The 24,425-nt window shown below is 37.3% G+C and overlaps 1 protein-coding gene and 1 pseudogene across 1 annotated transcript; both read left to right on the forward strand.

Moving 5' to 3' along the window:
* Nucleotides 1-1,858: 1,858 nt before the first annotated feature.
* LOC139899385 (monothiol glutaredoxin-S2-like) lies at nucleotides 1,859-2,278 on the forward strand. Its single transcript, XM_071882214.1, has one exon. It carries the CDS (start codon nucleotides 1,905-1,907, stop codon nucleotides 2,211-2,213), a length of 309 nt encoding a protein of 102 aa, XP_071738315.1. The 5' UTR covers nucleotides 1,859-1,904; the 3' UTR covers nucleotides 2,214-2,278.
* Nucleotides 2,279-21,160: 18,882 nt separating this feature from the next.
* LOC139899386 (monothiol glutaredoxin-S6-like) lies at nucleotides 21,161-21,507 on the forward strand (annotated as a pseudogene).
* The last annotated feature ends 2,918 nt before the right edge of the window (nucleotides 21,508-24,425 follow it).

Raw genomic sequence — 24,425 nt, forward strand, 5'->3', positions numbered from 1 at the left:
AGTTATTATTATGCTTATTTAAAATGAAGTAATCATGATGTTGGGCTAATTACTAAAATTGGGTAATTGGGCTTTGTACCATAATTGGGGTTTGGACAAAAGAACGACACTTGTGGAAATTAGACTATGGGCTATTAATGGGCTTTATATTTGTTTAACTAAATGATAGTTTGTTAATGTTAATATAAAGATTTACAATTGGGCGTCCCTATAAATTACCATATACACTCAATCGGACACGATGGGCGGGGTATTTATATGTACGAATAATCGTTCATTTAACCGGACACGGGAATGGATTAATAGCCACTAGAATAATTAAAACAGGGGTGAAATTATGTACAAGGACATTTGGTATAATTGATAACAAAATATTAAAACCTTGGGTTACATTCAGTCGACATCCTGGTGTAATTATTAAACAAAGTATTAAAATCTTGTTACAGTTTAAATCCCCAATTAGTTGGAATATTTAACTTCGGGTATAAGGATAATTTGACGAGGACACTCGCACTTTATATTTATGACTGATGGACTGTTATGGACAAAAACCAGACGGACATATTAAATAATCCAGGACAAAGGACAATTAACCCATGGGCATAAAACTAAAATCAACACGTCAAACATCATGATTACGGAAGTTTAAATAAGCATAATTCTTTTATTTCATATTTAATTTCCTTTATTTTATATTTAATTGCACTTCTAATTATCGCACTTTTATTTATTGTTATTTAATTGCACTTTTAATTATCATTTTTTTTTAATTATCGCAAGTTTATTTTATCGCACTTTTATTATTCGCAATTTCATTATCGTTATTTACTTTAAGCTTAAAATTAAGTCTTGTATTTATTTATTATTTTACATTTGGTTTTAACTGCGACTAAAGTTTTAAAATCGACAAACCGGTCATTAAACGGTAAAAACCCCCCTTTATAATAATAATATTACTTATATATATATATATATATATATATATATATATATATATATATATATATATATATATATATATATATATATATATATTGTATTTTTATAAAAGTAAACTAATATAGCGTTAAGCTTTGTTTAAAGATTTTCCCTGTGGAACGAACCGGACTTACTAAAAACTACACTACTGTACGATTAGGTACACTGCCTATAAGTGTTGTAGCAAGGTTTAAGTATATCCATTCTATAAATAAATAAATATCTTGTGTAAAATTGTATCGTATTTAATAGTATTTTCTGCTAAAATTAATAACTATTTTATACCACTCCGCTACCGCATCAATTAATCATGTGGTGTGTAGGTTGATTGATAGCCTGATATCATGTAAATTATTGGCCCTTGGTTTTGCCTGTGGCCATTTCAACAAATTGATTCCAAATTCGGAAATCAAATCTTGCAACTTTTTCTATTTCGTACTACTTGTATGTACGAATCCCATGTGTTTTAATTGTCTAAAATATATGCTTATCATCATTGATAGGCACATCTTTTCTCTGGACTTTGTGGTTTTTATATTTAGTTAATGGAATGACTTTGCCAACAAGAACAGATGCTTCAAAAAAAGATAAAATTCAGATGATTCTATTTAAGGACTATTTGTCATTACTCATTAGGTTCTTATCACACAATAATATGGACTTAACTAGGAATCCATGGGTATCTCATACATAAGAGATATCAAGATTGATGATTATGGAATATTATCGCATTAACTTAACGTCGTGCTACAGTATCATTCCATTTAAGATCAGCATCAATTGATAGTCTTGGATATCAACATATACAACTTCTATATATAGCCTTTATGGCAGTTTCAAATTTGTGAAACAAAATCCTCTACCGTCCTGATCACATTCATATTACATTCCTCCTACTTCACACCTACTATTATCTTATTGACTCAATGGCAATAGTGACAAGATTGGTTAAAGATAAGGCGGTGGTTATATTCAGCAAAAGTTCTTGCTGTTTATGCCACAGCATCAAGACACTCATATGCAGCTTTGGAGCCAACCCAACTGTATACGAGCTTGATGAATGTGCAGATGGCCAGAAAATCGAGAAGGAGCTCAAAGCATTAGGATGTAAGCCATGTGTCCCAGCCGTATTTATAGGAGAGGAACTGGTCGGTGGAGCCAACGAGATCATGAGTCTGCATCTCAAAGGAGAGCTGGTCCCAATGCTCATCAAAGAGAGAGCAATATGGCTCTAGTTTAAGAATATTATAAAAAATCCATACTATAATTTATTATTTATTATTAATGTAAGGCATAAATAGAGCATTTTATTAAGCTCTGATATACTTGAGAACAATATGTAATGTAATGTAATGTATGGGATTAAATAGAGCATTTCATAAAGCTCTATACTTTTAGATATCAGCTATATCACACATCACAAACAACTTCATGATCATTTCTCTATACATATGTTAAGTCCAAATTTAGGATGATGTGCATTGTATTAGCTAGGTGATATAAGGGGTGATGATACGGTGATATAAATATCATCACCTCACTTAGAATGAAAAAGACTTTCCCTCACATTTGTTACCAATCCCTCACACCTTCACTTTCACACACAACCAAATCCTCTCTACCTTGTAACCCTAACTTCTATGATTTGTAGCACTTAGTTGAATTAAGATTACGAATTCATAAACAGTTCATCTTCATCTAGTCTTAATCATCATCAACATATCTATACAATACATACATATACTCACTGAAATATCATGAATCAAAGTTTGGAACAAGAGTTAAACGTTTTCTAATCAAACAACATAAGAAAATAAATACTAGGGAAATACCTCTTTTGTGTTTTTTTTTTCCATTTTTGCACCGGTTTTTATTTTTACTTAATGAGTCCATGATATTGTAATATTGTATTGTATGCATTTGCAAGATTCCACATGTAATTTATTAAATTCCTACTTTTGAGATATGAGAAGTAACAAGAGTATTATGACGTGTTCATGTTTATTAATGTAAATATATAATGCACATACGTTGATAATCAGGTCTTACATAATTTATTCATTCAAAATTGCACTAAAAGCAGGGGATGAAGATTTATCACAAGTAAAAAAGATAATCCAGTTACTGTAGGGAGGGGGTCGGTTGTGTAATGGTCAAAACAGGCTCGGTTTAAATGGGTTGTTTTTTTTTTATGGTTCAATAAGCCAGGTCACGGTTGGATTGACCTGACCCATCAGCAATTTGTCTATTTTGTCTAATTTTCAATTTTCTGACAAATAGCTCATGTGTCAATACTCTGTCTTAATCATCAAATAAACTATTTATAAGGTCATATGGAGCAGAAATAGACTTCGGGTGACTTTTACCCATTTTACCCACTCTTCTTTTAGCTATGTGTTGTGATTTGAAGCTTTAGGGGGAAAAAATTTTTTAACTGACCCACCCCGTAACTATGATGATATTAAGACATGTTACTCAATAGTTTATGTTGTGTTTAACCTTGTGTTGTAGCTCACGTGTTAGTGGTCTGCCTCTCTTAGCGAGAGGTCGGGAGTTCGACTTTTGTGAGGTGCAGCATTGCACACAAGGTTACCCGTTAACCTTTGAATTCCACCCAAGGGTGCCTTCCACACATCGCGTTGCGGGGCAGTAGGGGTTCTACCGTCCATGCCCTCGGATTGAGTCGGGTTTCTTCCTGAGTAGCACGTGGGGGCGGGTTATGCAACTGCAAGAGTTGAACGTGTGGGTGGTATAGTCTCCCTTGATGATCCCGAACTGCTGTTAAAAAAATAGTTTATGTTGTGTTCACTAGTGATTTGTTAAGTTCCTATGGTTAGATGTTATACATAGTATACTGTCACAATTCGCACATATGAACTTTAAGTACAAATATTACTTTTTTGTATCCGTTTGCATTACACCTAAAAACATACAGTTCTCTACAATCACTTTTGTAGATGGATAAGTTATGGGTCAATTATCACATTTGTAGATGGAAAATGGGTGGGTGGGGTTATTGGTCAATGTGGATAATTTATTGTACTCTTCGAAACGGCTAGGTTGAAATAAAACACTTAATTGTCCAATATTTTTTTAAAACATTCTGAATAATACTAGCCTGCTGATAATGATTATAACATCATACTATTTGAATAATAATAATTTACTGTAGGTAATGTTAGGAATTCAGTAGACCCTAACAAGACAAGTGATTTATGTGAATCACTGACCCACGAACGACAAACGAATTAAAACGATAAATAAAGTACAACGACAAGGGTATTTAACGTGGTTATATCCCAACTCCAAAACGCGGAGAAGGGTTTACTCCACAGGCGCAAACCAGAGATTTTTCATTATTATCTTCATGCACACATTACAATGCGGCTAGGGGTTACAATTTATAGGAAGAGTTAAACTTGTCCACCAAGTTAAACTTGTCCTTCAAGCAAAAGACATTCCATAAATATCTATTACTTGCTCCTAACTCCATTCCTACTAGAAGATTTAATTAAGGCAACATAATCTCCACGACTTGATCACCAAGTCAAGCTCCCTACGACTTGTTCACCAAGTCAAGCTCCCTACGACTTGTTCACCAAGTCAAGCTCTCTTCGACTTGTTCCTTTGATCAAATTCTTCACACCTTCAACAATCTCTTACTTGAAGACTTTGAGCAAACTCTTCACTACTCAACAATCTCCCACTCGAAGATTTTAAACAAACCCGAACATCAATCTCCATTCCATCCAAGAAAGTCAAACCACCATTATACCGCCAAACTCCATTTGGGACACGCACACTAATCACATACGTCGAATGAGTAGACTTTCGATACAAGGTCTTCAACACTACTTGTCGGAACTAGAAACCAATAACCGCCTCAACTGTCCATGTTGTTCAAACACACATAGCAACTCTCGATCTGCTCTCAGCTACGAATTTTGATACCGCCAGAATCAAACATCTGAGTCACGCCGCTCTTCCACACCAGAGGGAAGGAAGTCTTTCGAAATCAAAATCGCTAAGCTTCAACCCGATCTCCAGTTACTAACATGGTCCATCTCGGTTTCTTGCACCACTTTCTTCTTACACAAGAAGATCAATTGAAGTATGCAACTCTTCAATTATGTGATTCTTCATGAGACTACACCGCCTCACTGATCACTCTAGACATGTCCAATCTCGAACCCACATGTCAATGATCACCCTCGCACATAATTTCCCTTCTATCTATGATTTCCTTTTACCAGCAATTGGAAAACCCAACAGACGGCCTCTTTGTAGACTATTCATCAAGGCTCTAGTTAGAACGCAATCACAACCTTGAAATTTACACCTTTGAACTTTTTTCGCTTTCACGCTGGTACACTGACCCACTTCATAGCTATGAATTTTACAAACCTCATATTCTCATCCCAAGCACGCTCCCACTATACGAGTAAGAAATAAAACCACGGCTATCCGAGAAGAATCTAGTTCGTTCCACCGGTCAGTTGCAAATCTCTTTGCCATTCGAGGGTATGTTTGCAGCATCCAAGTACCATAGTGTTATAGACACTAATCTTGTGAGGACTAGAGACCCACGTCGCATACCGTCTCCATAACTCCCACTAGTCATCAAACTCCCACTAGCTCAGTACTTCTGTCGATTACCAAACTCCAATCGAGTTCCCGACACCTTCTAGAAAGCTCAAGTTCCAGGACTTACAAGATTATCCACTTCTACCATCACTTGAAGAATATTCCTAATTTCACCCTAAAGAAAACCCGCTTGCTTTATTGTACAAATGTCAACCAAACCCAAAACGCCAGTCGAACTCGTCATATCCGACAACTTCAAACCAATTTCTTTAGTGAGAGAAGCTCTAACCCTGCCCACATATTCCGTATACTATAAAATATTCGACTAAATACATTAGCCGACCCGTTCAATAATCCGATGTTGGACTTTGGTTTGCAATCCATCAAACCTCCCCTCAAACCTAAGTTCAACTAGGCCTTCCCTCCAATGCTAGTCCAGATCTAACCTAATTTAGTACCTGCCGCAACCTCGGAACACAACTTGAATGGGACCACATCAAGTCTACTTATGGTACAAGGCTCCAAAATCAACTCATCCACTGAGGGTGCACAACCACGTGTGCCAACCAAGGGGTTAAGCCAACTGTTGACATGCTGCAAATGTCATGTTGCACTATATACACATCCAGACTACAACCTGCGAGTATCCAACCTTCTCGATAACTCCTACTTTCGATTTGTCCCACTGTTTGCTACCTTACCGCCAAAGCTAGAGAGAAACCACCTTTTAAGCACACATTTGTTTCTACCCCATATTTGATGTATGACTATTATTTTCACTATAACAAACCTCCCCTCAAACCCAAATCCATATGGGACTCCCTTCCAACGATAGTTCGAACCCAACCTTTACCACCGTCAAACAGAACTCTTAAACTGTCTGTGTGCGGACCAGTGAGATTTTGATACAAGACTTCATGATCAACTCAACGTTACCAAGGAAATGCACGCACGCTGAGAGGTGCTCCTGTAACGACCCGACTTTTTCGACTTGTTTCTGTGCCTTGTGATTTTAGCGAAACTGCGTATTTGTGCGTACTGTGCTACTTTATACTCTGGAATCTTTATACACATGGCTTACTTTCATTAGTGTGTTAAAACGTGCCTTTAAGTACGTAGGATACTTAACTTGATCACCGGAAAACTTTATGACCGTTAGTGTCACTTGACGTTACGAACAAACTGCGTACTGCGTACACGTTTAACTTTTGTCATAATCGGGATATTATGACTACGAAATCTTAATTATTATTTCATAATAATAATTACTTGGGTTTTTGGATGTTTAATTACGCGTAGTAATTTACTTTTGCTTACTAGTTAGTCTTGTTGGACTTTCTACCTTGTTGGGCCTTAGCCCACCCTACACTAGTTAGTGGACTATTTAATTAGCCCAATTAATATTAGCTAGTGACCCATTAATATGTAAGACAAATGCCCATTTACTAGAGGGAACATGCTAGTATTTATGTCAAGTATTATCCTTAATGTTGCATGGGATCCTAACATAAGCACCAACTTTAGACAACCATTAACCAAAAAGCAAACTTTTGTCCCCCTTTCCCCCCCCCCCCCTCCAATTCACGGCCACCATCCCCCACCCTCACCCCCATTCACCTATAAATACAAGCCTCATTCCATCCATTTTACACTTGCTTTCATTTGTAATTCATACACACTCACTCTCTAATTCTCTCTAGTTCTTTCTCTCTCTAAAAAGTGTAAGTATTTTGAATTTCTCTTCTTCTTCTCCTTCTCATCATCACGAATTCATCATCATCATCATGAGTCTAGCTTTTTAGCTTTGATCTTGATTACATCTTGTAGATTCAAACATGGATTTGAATCCTTCAAGAACATGGAAGATTCAAGCTTTCTAGCTTTGAATCTTCACCCACTTTGTAGATCTATATCTTTTAACTTTAAATCTTGTTATTTTGTTATAAAGATTCAAACTTGTGTTCGTAATCTTCATGTAACTTAAAGATCCAAGCTTTATGCTTCAACATCTTCAAGAACAACCAAGATGAAGCTTTCTAGCTTAAATCTTCATATCTTTTGATGGATCTAAGTTTTCTAACTTATGATCTCATTATTTTGTTATAAAGATCAAAACTTGTGTTTATGGCCTTCATATAACTTAAAGATCTAAGCTTTATGCTTCACGTTCTTCAAAAACACTAAAGGTTCAAGCTTTCTAGCTTTGTGACCTTATAACTTGTGTGAAAGGGATCCAAGCTCTCTAGCTTAGGGTTCCATCACTTCATTTATATTAAATTATATTCATACTTGCTTGATTGAAGTAAAGTTTGTAGCTTTAGTTGTAAATGTAACTTGTAATTATGTTAAGACTAAGGATATGATGTAACCTTGGTTCATCATCCATCTAAGACTCTTAAATGAGTTGTGTTCTTACTTGGTCTAAACATATTGTGTGTTGATGGTAGAATATTGGTCAAGGTGATGCTAACCCATCAACGAGTTGTACACTTGAAGCTACAAGCATCAAGGATGAGAACCGTGATGAGCATCAAGCACTAAGAACCCCACCGGAGCACCTTGCTTACTGTTTTCAGGATCTGATCATACTACCTGGGCTACTGGAAAGTTAATTTTATGTTATTTCGGTTCGAGTAGATGATTTTCCGTTTAGACCTCGTCTTAATCCGAGTTACGGTTTAGGATTTATGGCCTTCCGAAAGTCATTACACCCTATTAACGTTGTGCTGAAATTTCTGACCTACTCGCACTTAAACCGTCACCATGGTCAAACGAAGACGAGTTTGGTTCTGGAAATTGGTCAGAAACTAGGGGACTCATATGCGGAACCATAGCCACTGATTACGCGTCTTTTTGATTTATGTAGAGGTCGTAGCAGCTGAGCGAATTCAGCCTATTGTTTCGATCTCTATTCTTGTCAAACTTACTTAGCTTTTATGATGATGAACGATGATGATGATGACACTTAAACTTATTTTATGCACTATTAAAACTTATGAGGATAACATACTGACCTAGTAACCTTTGACTTAGGTTGACAACCTTTCGGACCAACTTACTACTTGCATACTTTCATTATCGACTTTACCGCTCTTATCACTGTGAGTTATAGCATCTCTTTTTACTTTAACTATTTTGGGACTGAGAATACATGCGCTTTTTACATTTTACATACTAGGCACGAGTAACTAAACTTTATATATGTGTGGGTTATACAACGGCATAAACTTTCCCCTTAGCTCGGTAACGTTTAGTCATTGGTTTTTGAACCGATGAACGCGAATCTTAGATATGGATCCATAGGGTTTGACATCCCCACTCGGGCTAGTCGCGCTAGCATTTAACGGGTGGTTAATACTTCGTAAACATACGCACTCGCCAAGTGTACTTTTAGGGGGTTATAAACGTTAAGTTAGTTACCAAGTGCCCACGGTTAAACATATACTTTTCATACTATTTTGATACGCTGTTTGAAGCACTGAAATCTTGTGGCCTACCTTACATTACTGTTAAAACTTAAACTATAGCTCACCAACATTATTGTTGACGTTTTTAAGCATGTTTTCTCAGGTGCTTAGAGGTTTGTTGCTTCCGCTGTTTAGACTTGCTGTCTTGATGTTTAGACTTGCTGTTAAGGATCTGATGTGCTAGAATTTCGCTGCATAATCTTAGAGATGTCTCAATCATGGAACTTTTCTTTTGCATTCGTAGTTTATGTTATTTTCAAATAATGACTTTGTAACGACCTTCGTGTCACGTTATCTTTTGTAAACGTTATCTTTTATGAATGCAACACTGGTTTTCAAATAGCATGTAGTACTTGACCGTGTAAAGATCCTGTTGTTGATGAATCATACACGATGGTTTTGTACGGGGCGTCACATTTGGTATCACAGCATTGGTTGTAGGGAATTAGGTTGCATTAGTGAGTCTAGACCGGACCAAGTAGGATTCACTAACAGGACTAATCTACAACTTGCTAGTTTACTTGTTTCTGCGGAACTTACTGCATGCTGCTGCTTACTTTTACTGCTATATGACGTATACTGCTACTTAATTTTCATTACTGCATGCTACTATCTGCTTTTGATTGCATGATACTTCTGTACGATTTGCTATTATTGCCATGTTATGTACTGCTGTAGACGATCTAGACTGTCGTAGTTATTTTGCCTAATATGTGCTTGCTTTATGACTTACTGACATGGAAAAAGTCATGTTTCCTTGTTCAGATGTCGGATGTCCCTCCCGTTATCATTTTGGAGAGTGACTCAGACTCACCCTCCACCTCGCCTGCCATTGTTGCCGATTCACAGATCCAGTCGTCAACACACTCTAGTGACTCTGGTGCTTCGACCTCTGGAGCCAGTGGCCATGCACCCGACCCAGTGATCACCACAGATGGACACGAGAATCCACCAGAGATTCCAGCTCCACTCATCCTAGGACCCTCGGAGCCACAGCACCATTCCAGTGATGTTGTGATTCCCGGGGAATACGTGGACATTCCTTTCCGCAAAGAGCATAACCATTGGTGCAGACGCCTTCCTGATGGTCGTGTCGTGCCAATTCCGCCTTTCAGATATCGGATTATGACTACCGGCCGAGCAGAGCCACCTCCAGCTGTTTTCGACGACTCATCATCCGACGATTCCAGCAACGAGGATTCCGACGAGGACCCTAAGGAGACGCCCATGCAACCACCCTCTACCCCGCCGAAGAAGCGGTATCGTTTCGATGGTACCATTATTCCAGGGGTTAACGGAGGGAGGTCGTCCGTTAACGCACATGGACTGAGGACTAGGGTCACCGCCCGCAAGCGGGTTGTGCTGTATCCTGCCGATCCATTTGTGCATAAGGCTTACCGTTAAGCACCATCTACTTCTGGCGCTGGACCATCTGCACCATCTGCACCACCTGTACCGACTGCATCATGTATTGTATGAACTTATGCGGATGTATGCAACTTATTATTAATGAATGAAACTTAGTGTTGTTTACTTTTTGTACGGTGTTCTAATTACGTTACTATATGGTGTTTCTGTGGTATCTGTATCTAGTTGCATTACTTAGTTATCATGTGTTGCGTTGATTCCATGTTGGTTGCCATATACTATATTATTATTTATTAAATGCTGGATTTTGACTTAAGTCAAAATTTCTGTTTAGAAGAACAATGGCAAACGGAAGAGCAGCGCCCACAGCAGTACAAATTGAGGAAATGATTGCGGAAAGAGTAGCCGCAGCTATTGCGAAAATCAACCCACAAGCTCCACCAGTTAACCCGCCCATCCATAACGGGTTTACATATAAGGAGTTTCAAAGCTGCAAGCCCCACAACTTTAGTGGTACTGAGGGGCCGGTTGGATTGACTAGATGGTTTGAGAAACTAGAAGTTGTGTTCCGTGTAAGCAACTGCTCAGAGACGAACAAAACCAAGTATGCCTCATGTACGCTGTTGGATGGCGCCCTAACCTGGTGGAACACACTTGCTCAGGCCAAAGGTATTGACGAGGCTTATGCTACTCCTTGGGAAGAATTTAAGGGAGCCATGATCGAAGAGTACTGCCCCAGAACAGAGATACAGAAAATGGAGGCTGAGTTCTGGGAGTTGAAGGTTGTGGGAAATGATCTTGATGGTTACAACAGTAGGTATCTGGAATTAGCGCTGATGTGTCTCTCGATGGTTACCCCGGAGTTTAAGAGAATGGAACGATACTTGTGGGGACTTCCCAAGTCCATTCAGGGAAATGTCACCTCTTCTAAGCCACCCAACGTCCCAGAAGCTATGCGCATGGCGCACACCCTGATGAACCAAATCACCCGCAAGGAACCTGAGAAAGCGAAATCAGAATCGGGGACTAGTCATGAGAAGCGTAAGTGGGATGGAAACAAGGGAAAGATCTTTGATCAAAACCCAGCTAAGAGGCATGAGGGTTTCAAGGGAAACAACGACTGGAGGAACCCCAACCCGACCCCTAGCTCGAACCCCAACTACAAGGGTACTCTACCGCAGTGCAAGAGGTGCTACAAGCACCATACCGTGTACTGTAATGTGGTCTGTGAAAAGTGCAAAAGGACCGGGCATATTGGTAAGGACTGCAAGATTCCCACCCCAACGGTGAAGACAAACCCTACCGGACCAAGGCAGTGCTATGAGTGCGGACAATAGGGCCAATTCAGGAATGAATGTCCCAACAAGAGAAAGGACGGTGGGCTAGCGCGTGGAAGAGCTTTCAATGTAAATGCAAGGGATGCCCGTGAGAACCCCGACTTGGTTACAGGTATATTCACTATCAACAATCTATTAGCTTATGTCCTATTTGATACTAGTGCCGATAGGAGCTATGTTTGTTGACACTTTTGTTCTAAGATAGATTGGTCGTTAGTTCCTTTAAAGGAGAGTATGCTTGTTGAGGTAGCCAATGGAAAACTTGAAAAAGTTGACCAAATTGGCCGAGGAGCTATTATCAACATAGCTGGTGTAGATTTCGAGATTGACTTGATACCCATCAAATTGGGAAGCTTTGATGTGATTGTCGGTATGGACTGGTTAACCAAAGTAAGGGCCGACGTTATCTGTGGAAATAAAGCTCTTCGTGTACCCCACGGAGATGGTGAGCCACTGATTATTTACGGAGAGAGATGTAGTTCAAAGCTAAACCTCATTAGTTGCATGAAAGCACAAAAGATCATGAAAAAAGGACGTCTTGCTGTTTTAGCACATGTGAAAGCATTAGAAGCCGAGGTGAAGAGTGTGAATGATGTACGAATTATGAACGAATCTCCCGATGTCTTTCTGGAAGAATTGCCTGGATTACTGCCACCGAGAGCAGTGGAGTTCCAGATCGATCTAGTGCTGGGAGCTGCACCCGTAGCTCGCACACCTTATCAACTAGCACCTTTCGAACTGCAAGAGTTGCAGAGTCAACTGCAGGAATTGCTAGACCGTGGATTTATCCAACCGAGTTCATCGCCTTGGGGCGCACCTGTTTTATTCGTGAAGAAGAAGGACGGATCTTTCCGCATGTGTATCGATTATTGTGAGTTGAACACGTTGATGATTAAGAATCGGAATCCCCTTCCCAGAATTGACTATCTTTTCGATCAGCTGCAGGGATCCAGCGTTTACTCCAAGATCGATTTGCGATTCGGTTATCACCAATTGAGGGTGAAGGAGAGTGATGTGATGAAGACTGCGTTCAGAACCCGTTATGGTCATTATGAGTTTCTCGTGATGCCATTCGGTTTAACTAACACACCTGCCGTATTTATGGATCTCATGAATCGAGTATGCAAGCCATATCTGGACAAGTTTGTTATACATAGATGATATCCTCATCTATTCCCGAAGTGAAGAAGAACATGAACAACATCTTCGACTAGTGTTGGAACTCTTGAGACAAGATCAACTTTATGCCAAATTCTTTAAGTGTGAATTTTGGTTGAAGGAAGTCCAATTTCTGGGTCATATTGTGAGTGATCAAGGTATCAAAGTTGATCTCGCAAAGATCGAAGCTATCAGCAAGTGAGAAACCCCCACTACTCCGACTCATATCCGCCAATTTCTAGGTCTTGCCTGTTACTACCGAAGATTTATTGAAGGTTTCTCTCTGATTTCGCGTCCTTTGACTGCGCTGACTCACAAAGGGAAGAAGTTCGTGTGGGAAACCGAACACGAAACAGCATTTCAAAACTTGAAGCAGAAATTGACCACCGCACCTATCTTATCTCTTTCTGAAGGCAGTGATAATTTCATCGCATATTGTGATGCCTCGAAAAATGGCTTTGGTTGCGTATTAATGCAAAGATCGAAGGTTATTGCCTATGCTTCTCGTCAACTAAAGATTCACGAGCGAAACTACACTACTCACGACCTCGAGCTTGGAGCCGTTGTCTTTGCCCTCAAATTGTGGAGACACTATCTTTATGGAACTAAAAGTACCATCTTCACCGACCACAAAAGCCTCCAGCACATATTCGATCAGAAACAACTGAACATGAGGCAGCGACGATGGATCGAGACGCTGAACGACTATGATTGTGAACTTCGTTACCATCCTGGAAAGGCAAATGTTGTAGCCGATGCCCTGAGCCGGAAGGAGAGGACGGTACCTCTTCGTGTCCGCGCCTTGAATATCACCATTCATTCAAATCTCAATAGCCAGATCTGAGTAGCTCAAGAAGAGGCTCTCAAAGAGGAGAATATTTCTCAAGAACACTTGAACATTCTCGTTTCACGATTCGAGGTTAAGGAGACTGGACTCCGATGCTTTGCTGGAAGGATTTGGGTACCTAGTTATGGAGATCTACGGAGCCTTATAATAGATGAAGCCCACAAGTCGAGATATTCGATTCATCCAGGAGCAGGTAAAATGTACCACGATCTCAAGGAACAGTATTGGTGGCCTAATCTTAAGAAGGATGTTGCAACTTACGTTGGTAAGTGTTTGACTTGCTCGAAAGTTAAGGCCGAACATCAAAGGCCATCTGGATTACTTCAACAACCGGAAATCCCGCAATGGAAGTGGGAAAAGATAACGATGGACTTCATCACAAAGCTACCGAAGAGGGTAGGCGGTTATGATACCATCTGGGTTATCGTTGACCGACTTACCAAATCAGCACACTTCTTAGCCATGAAGGAAACGGATACGATGGAGAGAATCACTCAACTATACATCAAAGAGGTTGTATCTCGTAATGGTGTACCCTTATCGATTATCTCAGATCGCGATACCCATTTTGCTTCTAGATTTTGGCGTTCTTTGCAAGAAGCCTTGGGAACTCGTCTCGACATGAGCACCGCGTATCACCCACAGACCGACGGTCAGAGCGAACGAACGATTCAGATTTTGGAGGATATGTTGCGTGCCTGTGTTATTGACTTCGGAAAGGCTTGGGAGAGACATTTGTCGCTAGCTGAATTCTCTTACAACAACAGTTATCATTCGAGTATTAATGCCGTACCTTTTGAAGCGTTGTATGGCCGCAAGTGCCGATCTCCTATTTGTTGGGCCGAAGTATGCGAAAAGCAAATCACTGGACCCGAGGTAGTTCATGAAACAACCGAGAAGATTGTCCAAATTCAAGCGAGACTTAAGGCGGCCCGAGATCGCCAAAAGAGTTATGCCGACCTTAAACGTAAAGACTTCGAATTCAACGTGGGTGACCGTGTAATGTTGAAGGTCGCACCTTGAAAAGATGTAATCCGCTTTGGAAAGTGTGGAAAGTTAAACCCGCGATATATTGGTCCTTTTGAAATCTTGGAACGTGTTGGACCCGTAGCTTACCGTTTGGATCTTCCGAATCAGTTGAGCACAGTTCACCCTACTTTCCACGTGTCGAATCTGAAGAAATGTCTTGCCAAACCAGAACTTGTCATCCCTCTCGATGAACTTACGATTGATGACAAACTCCACTTTGTGGAAGAACTGTCAAAATCATGGACCGGGAGGTTAAGACTTTGAAGCACAATAAGATTCCAATTGTTCGAATCCGATGGAATGCCAAACGTGGACCTGAGTTTACTTGGGAACGAGAGAATCAAATGATGCAGAAGTATCCTCACCTTTTCCCGACTCCAACACCCGCCTCAGCTTAAATTTCAGGACGAAATTTTCATTAACATGTAGGTAATGTAACGACCTGACTTTTTCGACTTGTTTCTGTGCCTTGTGATTTTAGCAAAACTGGGTAATAATAATTACTTGGGTTTTTGGATGTTTAATTACGCGTAGTAATTTACTTATGCTTACTAGTTAGTCTTGTTGGACTTTCTACCTTGTTGGGCCTTAGCCCACCCTACACTAGTTAGTGGACTATTTAATTAGCCCAATTATTATTAGCTAGTGACCCATTAATATATAAGACAAATGCCCATTTATTAGAGGGAACATGCTAGCATTTATGTCAAATATTATCCTTAATGTTGCATGGGATCCTAACATAAGCACCAACTTTAGACAACCATTAACCAAAAAGCAAACTTTTGTCCCCCTTGACCCCCCTCCAATTCACGTCCACCACCCCCCACCCTCACCCCCATTCACCTATAAATACAAGCCTCATTCCATCCATTTTACACTTGCTTTCAGTTGTAATTCACACACACTCACTCTATAGTTCTCTCTAGTTCTTTCTCTCTCTAAAAAGTGTAAGTATTTTGGATTTCTCTTCTTCTTCTCCTTCTCATCATCACGAATTCATCATCATCATCATGGGTCTAGCTTTTTAGCTTTGATTTTGATTACATCTTGTAGATTCAAACATGGATTTGAATCCTTCAAGAACATGGAAGATTCAAGCTTTCTAGCTTTGAATCTTCACCCACTTTGTAGATCTATATCTTTTAACTTTAAATCTTGTTATTTTGTTATAAAGATTCAAACTTGTGTTTGTAATCTTCATGTAACTTAAAGATCCAAGCTTTATGCTTCAAGATCTTCAAGAACAACCAAGTTGCAAGCTTTCTAGCTTGAATCTTCATATCTTTTGATGGATCTAAGTTTTCTAACTTATGATCTCATTATTTTGTTATAAAGATCAAAACTTGTGTTTATGGTCTTCATATAACTTAAAGATCTAAGCTTTATGCTTCAAGTTCTTCAAGAACACTAAAGGTTCAAGCTTTCTAGCTTTGTGACCTTATAACTTGTGTGAAAGGGATCCAAGATCTCTAGCTTAGGGTTCCATCACTTCATTTGACTTAGATTATGTTCATACTTGCTTGATTGAAGTAAAGTTTGTAGCTTTAGTTGTAAATGTAACTTGTAATTGTGTTAAGACTAAGGATATGATGTAACCTTGGTTCATCATCCATCTAAGACTCTTAAATGAGTTGTGTTCTTACTTGGTCTTAACATATTGTGTGTTGATGGTAGAATCTTGGTCAAGGTGATGCTAACCCATCAACGAGTTGTACACTTGAAGCTACAAGCATCAAGTATGAGAACCGTGATGAGCATCAAGCACTAAGAACCCCACCGGAGCACCTTGCTTACTATTTTAGGGATCTGATCAGACCACCTGAGCTACTGGAAAGTTAATTTTCAGTTTTTTCGGTTCGAGTATATGATTTTCCATTTAGACCTCGTCTTAATCCGAGTTACGGTTTAGGATTTATGGTCTTCCGAAAGTCAATACACCCTATTAACGTTGTGCTGAAATTTCTGACCTACTCGCATTTAAACCGTCACCACGGTCAAACGAAGATGATTTTGGTTCTGGAAATTTGTCATAAACTAGGGGACTCATATACGGAGCCATAGCCACTAATTATGCATCTTTTTTATTTACGTAGAGGTCGTAGCAGCTGACCGAAGTCAGCCTATTGTTTCGATCTCTATTCTTGTCAAACTTACTTAGCTTTTATGATGATGAACGATGATGATGATGACACTTAAACTTATTTTATGCACTATTAAAACTTATGAGGATAACATACTGACCTAGTAACCTTTGACTTAGGTTGACGACCTTTCGGACCAACTTACTACTTGCATACTTTCATTATCAGATTTACCGCTCTTATCACTGTGAGTTATAGCATCCCTTTTTACTTTAACTATTTTAGGACTGAGAATACATGCGCTTTTTACGTTTTACATACTAGGCACGAGTACCTAAACTTTATATATGTGTGGGTTATACAACGGTATAAACTTTCCCCTTAGCTCGGTAACGTTTAGTCATTGGTTTTTGAACCGGTGAACGCGAATCTTAGATATGGATCCATAGGGTTTGACATCCCCACTCGGGCTAGTCGCGCTATCATTTAACGAGTGTTTAATACTTCGTAAACATACGCACTCGCCAAGTGTACTTTTAGAGGGTTATAAACGTTAAGTTAGTTACCAAGTGTCCACGGTTAAACATATACTTTTCATACTGTTTTGATACGCTGTTTGAAGCACTGAAATCTCGTGGCCTACCTTACATTACTGTTACAACTTAAACTATAGCTCACCAACATTATTATTGACGTTTTTAAGCATGTTTTCTCAGGTGCTTATAGGTCTGTTGCTTCCGCTGTTTAGACTTGCTGTCTTGATGTTTAGACTTGCTGTTAAGGATCTGATGTGCTAGAATTCCGCTGCATAATCTTAGAGATGTCTCAATCATGGAACTTTTCTTTTGCATTCGAAGTTTATGTTATTTTCAAATAATGACTTTGTAACGACCTTCGTGCCACGTTATCTTTTGTAAACGTTATCTTTTATGAATGCAAAACTGGTTTTCAAATAGCATGTAGTACTTGACCGTGTAAAGATCCTGTTGTTGACGAATCATACACGATGATTTTGTACGGGGCGTCACAGCTCCCACAGTGTCGTCCATCACATCTGGAATATATTTTGGCTCCTGTAACAAAGCTACATCTATGAAAAATCACAGCTTTTATGAAGATTCACAAAACGAATCGTCTCGCTACTCGCAACATCAAAACCGGAACCCTCTCATTAAACTGCCGCAACTTAAAAAATTGTATCTCACGATTTAATGGTCCGATCATCACCAAATGTTTACCACTATTAGATCAGTACTTCTGGAACCTACAGTCCAAGTTTCATGTCGATCCAACAGTAGACGAACCTTCTATGATTTTTATCTCACTGCAGCTCCAAACCCGAACAACTGCAACTTAGAAAAAACATAACTCCAGATCTAACAGCCTGATCATAGTCAAATTTTGACCACGACTAGATCTATACGTGTTTTAATTTTAGTAAAATTTTCAAGGTGATCCGACGGTTAACGAACCCGTAATGATTTTTCTTCTCTAACAGCTTTGAATCCTAACAGTTTAAAGCTGAATGGCAGCAGCTTCGGAAAACTATATCTCGAGATCTAATGGTTCGATCTTCCTCAAATTTTTACGGCCACTAGACCTATGTATTTAGCACCTTCGGTAAAAATTTCAAACCAATGCAACAGTTAACGAACCTGTTACGATTTTTCTACTCCATCTGCGCGATAGAATTAGAATTTTGAAAGTTCACGAACGGGACCGCAAGGAATAATAACTTATATTCGATACCCGAATCTTCCCGAAAATCTCTTCTAGTATCTTCTGCAACAACACCTTGTCTAGATCTCGAAACAAGTTGCAAGAAACACAACCCTGTCATTTAAATCAACCGCAAAAGAACTGGCATACAACAAATCGTAATCGTGACCATAAATCTCGCGGTCGCGAGGCCACAACGTTCAGCATCATCGTTTTTCTTCTTGATTCCAATTCGCCATCGTGCCCGATCTTCGAACCTTGAAGCTCTAGATACCACTTGTTAGGAATTCAGTAGGCCCTAACAAGACAAGTGATTATGCGAATCACTGACCCACGAATGACAAATGAATTAAAACGATAAATAAAGTACAACGACACGGGTATTTAACGTGGTTATATCTCAACTCCAAAACGCGAAGAAGGGTTTACTCCACGGTCGCAAACTGGAGATTTTTCACTATTATTTTCGTGCACACATTACAATGAGACTAGGGGTTACAATTTATAGGAAGAGTTAAACTTGTCCACCAAGTTAAACTCGTCCTTCAAGCAAAATACATTCCATAAATATCTATTACTTGCTCCAAACTCCATTCCAACTAGAAGATTTAATTAAGGCAACATAATCTCTACGACTTGTTCACCAAGTCAAGCTCCCTACAACTTATTCACCAAGTCAAGCTCCCTACAACTTGTTCACCAATTCAATCTCCCTACGACTTGTTCTCCAAGTCAAGCTCCCTACGACTTGTTCACCAAGTCAAGCTTCCTACGACTTGTTCCTTTGATCAAATTTTTCACACCTTCAACAAGTAAAATATATACGAAGCTGAAACAAGTAATTAAAATCATAACAGATTACTCAAGTAATGTAATCAAAGTATCAACTAATGGGGGAGGAGTGAGATTATACAACCCGCTCTTTCTCCTTTTTTTTTTACAAATAGTCAATATAGGATCTAATTCGAATATCTGACCGAATCCCCACCAATAAGTAAGGTTGGATAATCTATCAAATGCTGATTAAGTGTAGAGAATATATGTCGTTTAAGAATCGATAATCGGTGGTTCCTTACATTCATATATTTTTATTTTTGAGAAAGCGAACTCAGGTTCCCTCATCATTTAGCATTTTGGGGCCTTTATATATAAAAAAACAAATGATATCAAAATCTTTAAAGTACCCTTAGAGTAGGGCGAAAGAAAAGCCAATAGGGAAAGTCAGGTCAAGATAGAGTCTTTTTCCAATTTGTGCATCTCACACTTCCAATTCATTCTGAGTTAGAAAAAGTTGGTTCCTTCTCACTCCACCCCGCTCCCAATCAAAAGGAGCGTGCGAGACTTCGAAGGGACATTCAAACTTGAATCCGTGAGCAACTGCACTAACATTGTGAGAAGGGGAAAGGGCGGATGGCCGTACACTTTCTCGAAATGACGGAAATCTAGTCCAGTGACGCGAAGTCGATAATGTCTTACGATCTAGAGATCACCGTGAAGATGGATACGGAAACCCCCGCATATATAAACATATATAATAAAATCTAATCCCGAACTTGAACTCTTGCCCGAAAAATAACCGGAACGCAGAGCCCATATTGAGGCCGAGAGGAAAAACTAATTGTGCACGTGCTTTTAGTTTTTTGGTGTGTCTTCTACAAACCTTAAAGGCCTCTATTTATAGTGGAAACCAATATCTTGGGTTTGCTCCCACTTTCGATGTGGGACAAGTGCCATAAACCTTGTGAATTTTGCACCAAGCTAGCAACTTTTGGATTCGATATCTCATTCACCTTTAATCTGTTTTGGATACACTTTGGCTCGTTGTATAGTCCTCGATAGACGCTACAAAACCCACTAACTAGTCATTAATATATAACACTCTATCATATATTAAATTTTGTCCAAATATTGGTGAAAACACACTTTTCAACAATGTTTCCCTAAAATTCACCCATATGAATGGAGATCGATCTCAGAAACAATAATATCTCGATTAAGTTTCAGCAGTTGAATCTTGCATATGATATACCCTTTGAACCTTCACTTATGAAACACACTTAGTATACTAGCTCTGAGTAGACGTCGATGTCTTTGAACTCGTCTCCCATCTGTATAGGCGACAATATGCTTCACACAAGACTCTTCCTGACAAAGTCAAGTCCTCATAGTTATGTCCATTATGGTCATGAATATTAGCTTCGTTCTGCGAGAACTTATCAATTATTGTCCCCTAACAATACTCTTCGAAGCGACCCCACTTCTCTCTCACATTGGTGATTCACCACCGAATGGCCACTGATTAACCACGCATGATTATCTCAGTTGAATCATTAAAATTCATAGGCTTATCCTCTTACTTGTCACTTTTATGAATGAACTATAAAGTCTACTTATAATTAGTAAACTCCCTTTAAAAGGTGTAACAGTTGCTAGTTTAGTAATTAACTCCACACGGTGACTAGTTCATACAAGTTTCTACCAAGTTCATAAAGCTCAATTTACTCATAACAAAATCTCAAATTTCAAGCACATCTAGTTTTCTACATAGTTCGGTGTCATTTTCCAGTTTCTATTTACTACTTTCTGGAAATGGCAATGGTTAGAGCATTAGTAAATATAAGATCGGTGGTTATATTTAGCAAAAGCTCCTGCTGCATGAGCCACGCAATTAAGACACTAATAAGAAGTTTTGGAGCAAATCCAACTGTTTATGAACTAGATGAGCATCAAAAGGGACAAAAAATAGAGAAAAAAACTTTTGGGTCACAGTTGATATGCTCGGTTTACATCCTAATGCCGCATTAGGATGTAAACCGAGCATACCAACCGTGTTCATCCGACAGTAGCTGATTGGCGGTGCCAATGAGATAATGACTCTTCATCTAAAGGGTCAGTTGGTTCCATTGCTACTTAGGGCCAATGCTATATGGGTTTAATGAGACGATCAATATATTTAAAATTTGAAATTTTAGAGTTAGAGTTATGTTAATACAACTATAGGAGTAGTTTGATGCCCCTAGAGTCGTTAGAGCAGGATAGAAAAGAGTTGTGTTTTGCTTTCTTTTCTTTCTTTTATGTTGAGTCCATGACATGGTATGCATATTACATCTATCACATGTAATATAATAATCTACTTTTTACATTCAAGAAGAGCATCCTTGTTTAAACGTTTGTATGCAGTGGCGGAACCAGACATTTTTTCCACGGTGGAAATTTTTTTTTACGAGCGTTCACACTGTAACTTTTTTTTTCTTCGATTCTTCCATGAAAATACAACATGTTGGGTCATCGGCTTTTGGGCAAAACACAACCTTTTGAGTCATGGGCTTTTGGGTAGGGTGCAAAATATGGTGGCTTTTGGGCAGAATACAACTATTTTTTTCAAAGTAAAGAGTCCAATAATGAAAAAGATAAAGGCTTTTGGGTCATGGAGTTTTGGGTTTGGGGCAAAATAAAAAAAATCCAAAATTTTAAGCTTAAAAATTTCAGATCCACTAGGGGCAGCATCTGAGCGTGGAAAGATCGCGGGTTGGGTAACAGGTCAAAATACTTGCTAAATATGTTTTTCAAACTTAAAGTACCTCATAAACATGAAAATTGCGTTAATCATGAGCAGAAAAACAGTATTACTACAACAGTAATCTATTTTTTTTTAAAGGTTAGAAAGTTGTATGCATTGAAAATAACTTTGAGTGACTCTTGAACCATTGAGCCAATCCTTTTCGTTTTTGTGATTTGACCTATTTGAGATATGAAAAAACCCAAATTGACCCGTTTGTGATATCAAAAATACCAACTGTTTGAGATTTTAGAACATCCAAAATGACCCATTTGAGATATCAAAACATACAAAGCGGATGTGATAACCCGGAAATTTCCGAATAAATTTAAACCTAGCTTCGACTAGTTCCGACGACTCATGAACAATTATTCGTAAATAATTATGCATTTCTGTAATATTATAACTATTAATCTATAAGTAATAAATAAAAAGTGACATTTATATAAATAATAAAACAATTGGGAACTAAATAAAAAGTTAATACAAGTCATGAATTAGTAAAAAGAAAATAATACTTATCATGTAGTAAATGTAAAATAATAATAATAATAATAATAATAATAATAATAGTAGTAGTAGTAGTAGTAGTAGTAGTAGTAGTAATAATAATAATAATAATAATAATAATAATAATAATAATAATAATAATAATAATAATAATAATAATAATAATAATGAGACTAAAGAATCTTAAACAAATACATCCTTATGTTGACTAAAAATAAAATATATATATATATATATATATAAAAAAGTATAAACTAGTACCACCTATTTTTGACTAAAAGAATTATAAATCATAAATTAAAACATCCTTATGTTGACTAACACTCTAATACTTGCACTATATAAACTCTCCTAGACTCCTAGTTTCTCATTCACAAATTACACCAAAATCCCCTCTCTAAAAACTTGAAGAACTCTTGAGGTAATATTTTCTTTACATTTTCTTATTTATTTTTATTCATTTTATTTATTTCTTGTATTTTTACCCAATTATTATTTTAAATTGTTAATAAATATTCTCAGTATTATTTTCTTAGAAATTATTTAGAAAAGTAGTACTACTTATAAAAATAATTATGATAAGTTTTGGAATATTATTTTTAGTTAATTACGAATTAAATACTAATTAAACACAAAAACCATATAAAATTCGTAATAAAAATATAAACAGTAAATATAAATAAATAAATAATTTTTATGGGTTCATAAACTTTATCTAGGTCTGAGAAAATTATAAAAATTAATTTATGGGTCGAATTAATAATTATTATATAATTAAACACTATTATTATGTAAACAGGAGTTAAATAATGAAATAATAGTAAAAATAAAGAAATATTTTTATAAATATTTTTATACAGGTTATTTAAATGTAATAAACTTATAAAAATTTTAAAAATAATTATTTATGTTTATTTTGTATTTTATGTAGAATTAAACTTGTTTTGTGATTAAATTAAGAATAAAAAAATATATAAATACACAATTGTAATAAAATACTTTCATAAATTTTTCTACTGATTTTTTATAATTAACTAAGACTATAAAAATTATGTATATGATTATTAGGTATTTAATTAATTATTTAGGTATTTATGGATAATTTAGGTTAATAAAGTACTATATTATTAAGTATCTTGTAAATTAAATAACAAATAGTATAACTAATTATGTTATGTATTGTATGTGTTAGTAATTAGTATATTATAAATATTAAATTAATCTAAGTCAATATAGTAATTATAACTTGAATAATAATGCGTATATAATTATAAAACTATTAATAATTATGTAATACTAATAGTAAATATATATATATATATATATATATATATTATATATATATATATATATATATATATATATATATATATATATAATTAACTTAACTATATAATAAAAGTTTATACACCTATAATATATGAAGGTTATAATCAAGATAACGTGCACTATATATGAACCTCACCACTACATATGGCCTAGGGTGGTCCTTGTTGCCTTATGGGAACTGCTTGTGGATTTCGAATGCCATGACGTAGATTCTGGTCAAGAATTCTGGGCTCCCGGTAACAACTGATCATTCAAGTGACTTGTATGATAGCAACGAGATTTGAGATAGTCGTACAACGTCTTGTTAAAGATTATAACCCGAACTTTCTATAATTGGAAAGTTACTAAAAGTGGAAACTTTCCATAGATAGTAACCTTTTCGAAAATGGAATTTCTTTTAGAAAACCATTATCAATAGTATAGTTACTATACTTATATCTATTAGACAACATCTGA

This window comes from Rutidosis leptorrhynchoides, chromosome 3 (genome assembly GCF_046630445.1).
Source record: "Rutidosis leptorrhynchoides isolate AG116_Rl617_1_P2 chromosome 3, CSIRO_AGI_Rlap_v1, whole genome shotgun sequence".
Taxonomy (NCBI): domain Eukaryota; kingdom Viridiplantae; phylum Streptophyta; class Magnoliopsida; order Asterales; family Asteraceae; genus Rutidosis; species Rutidosis leptorrhynchoides.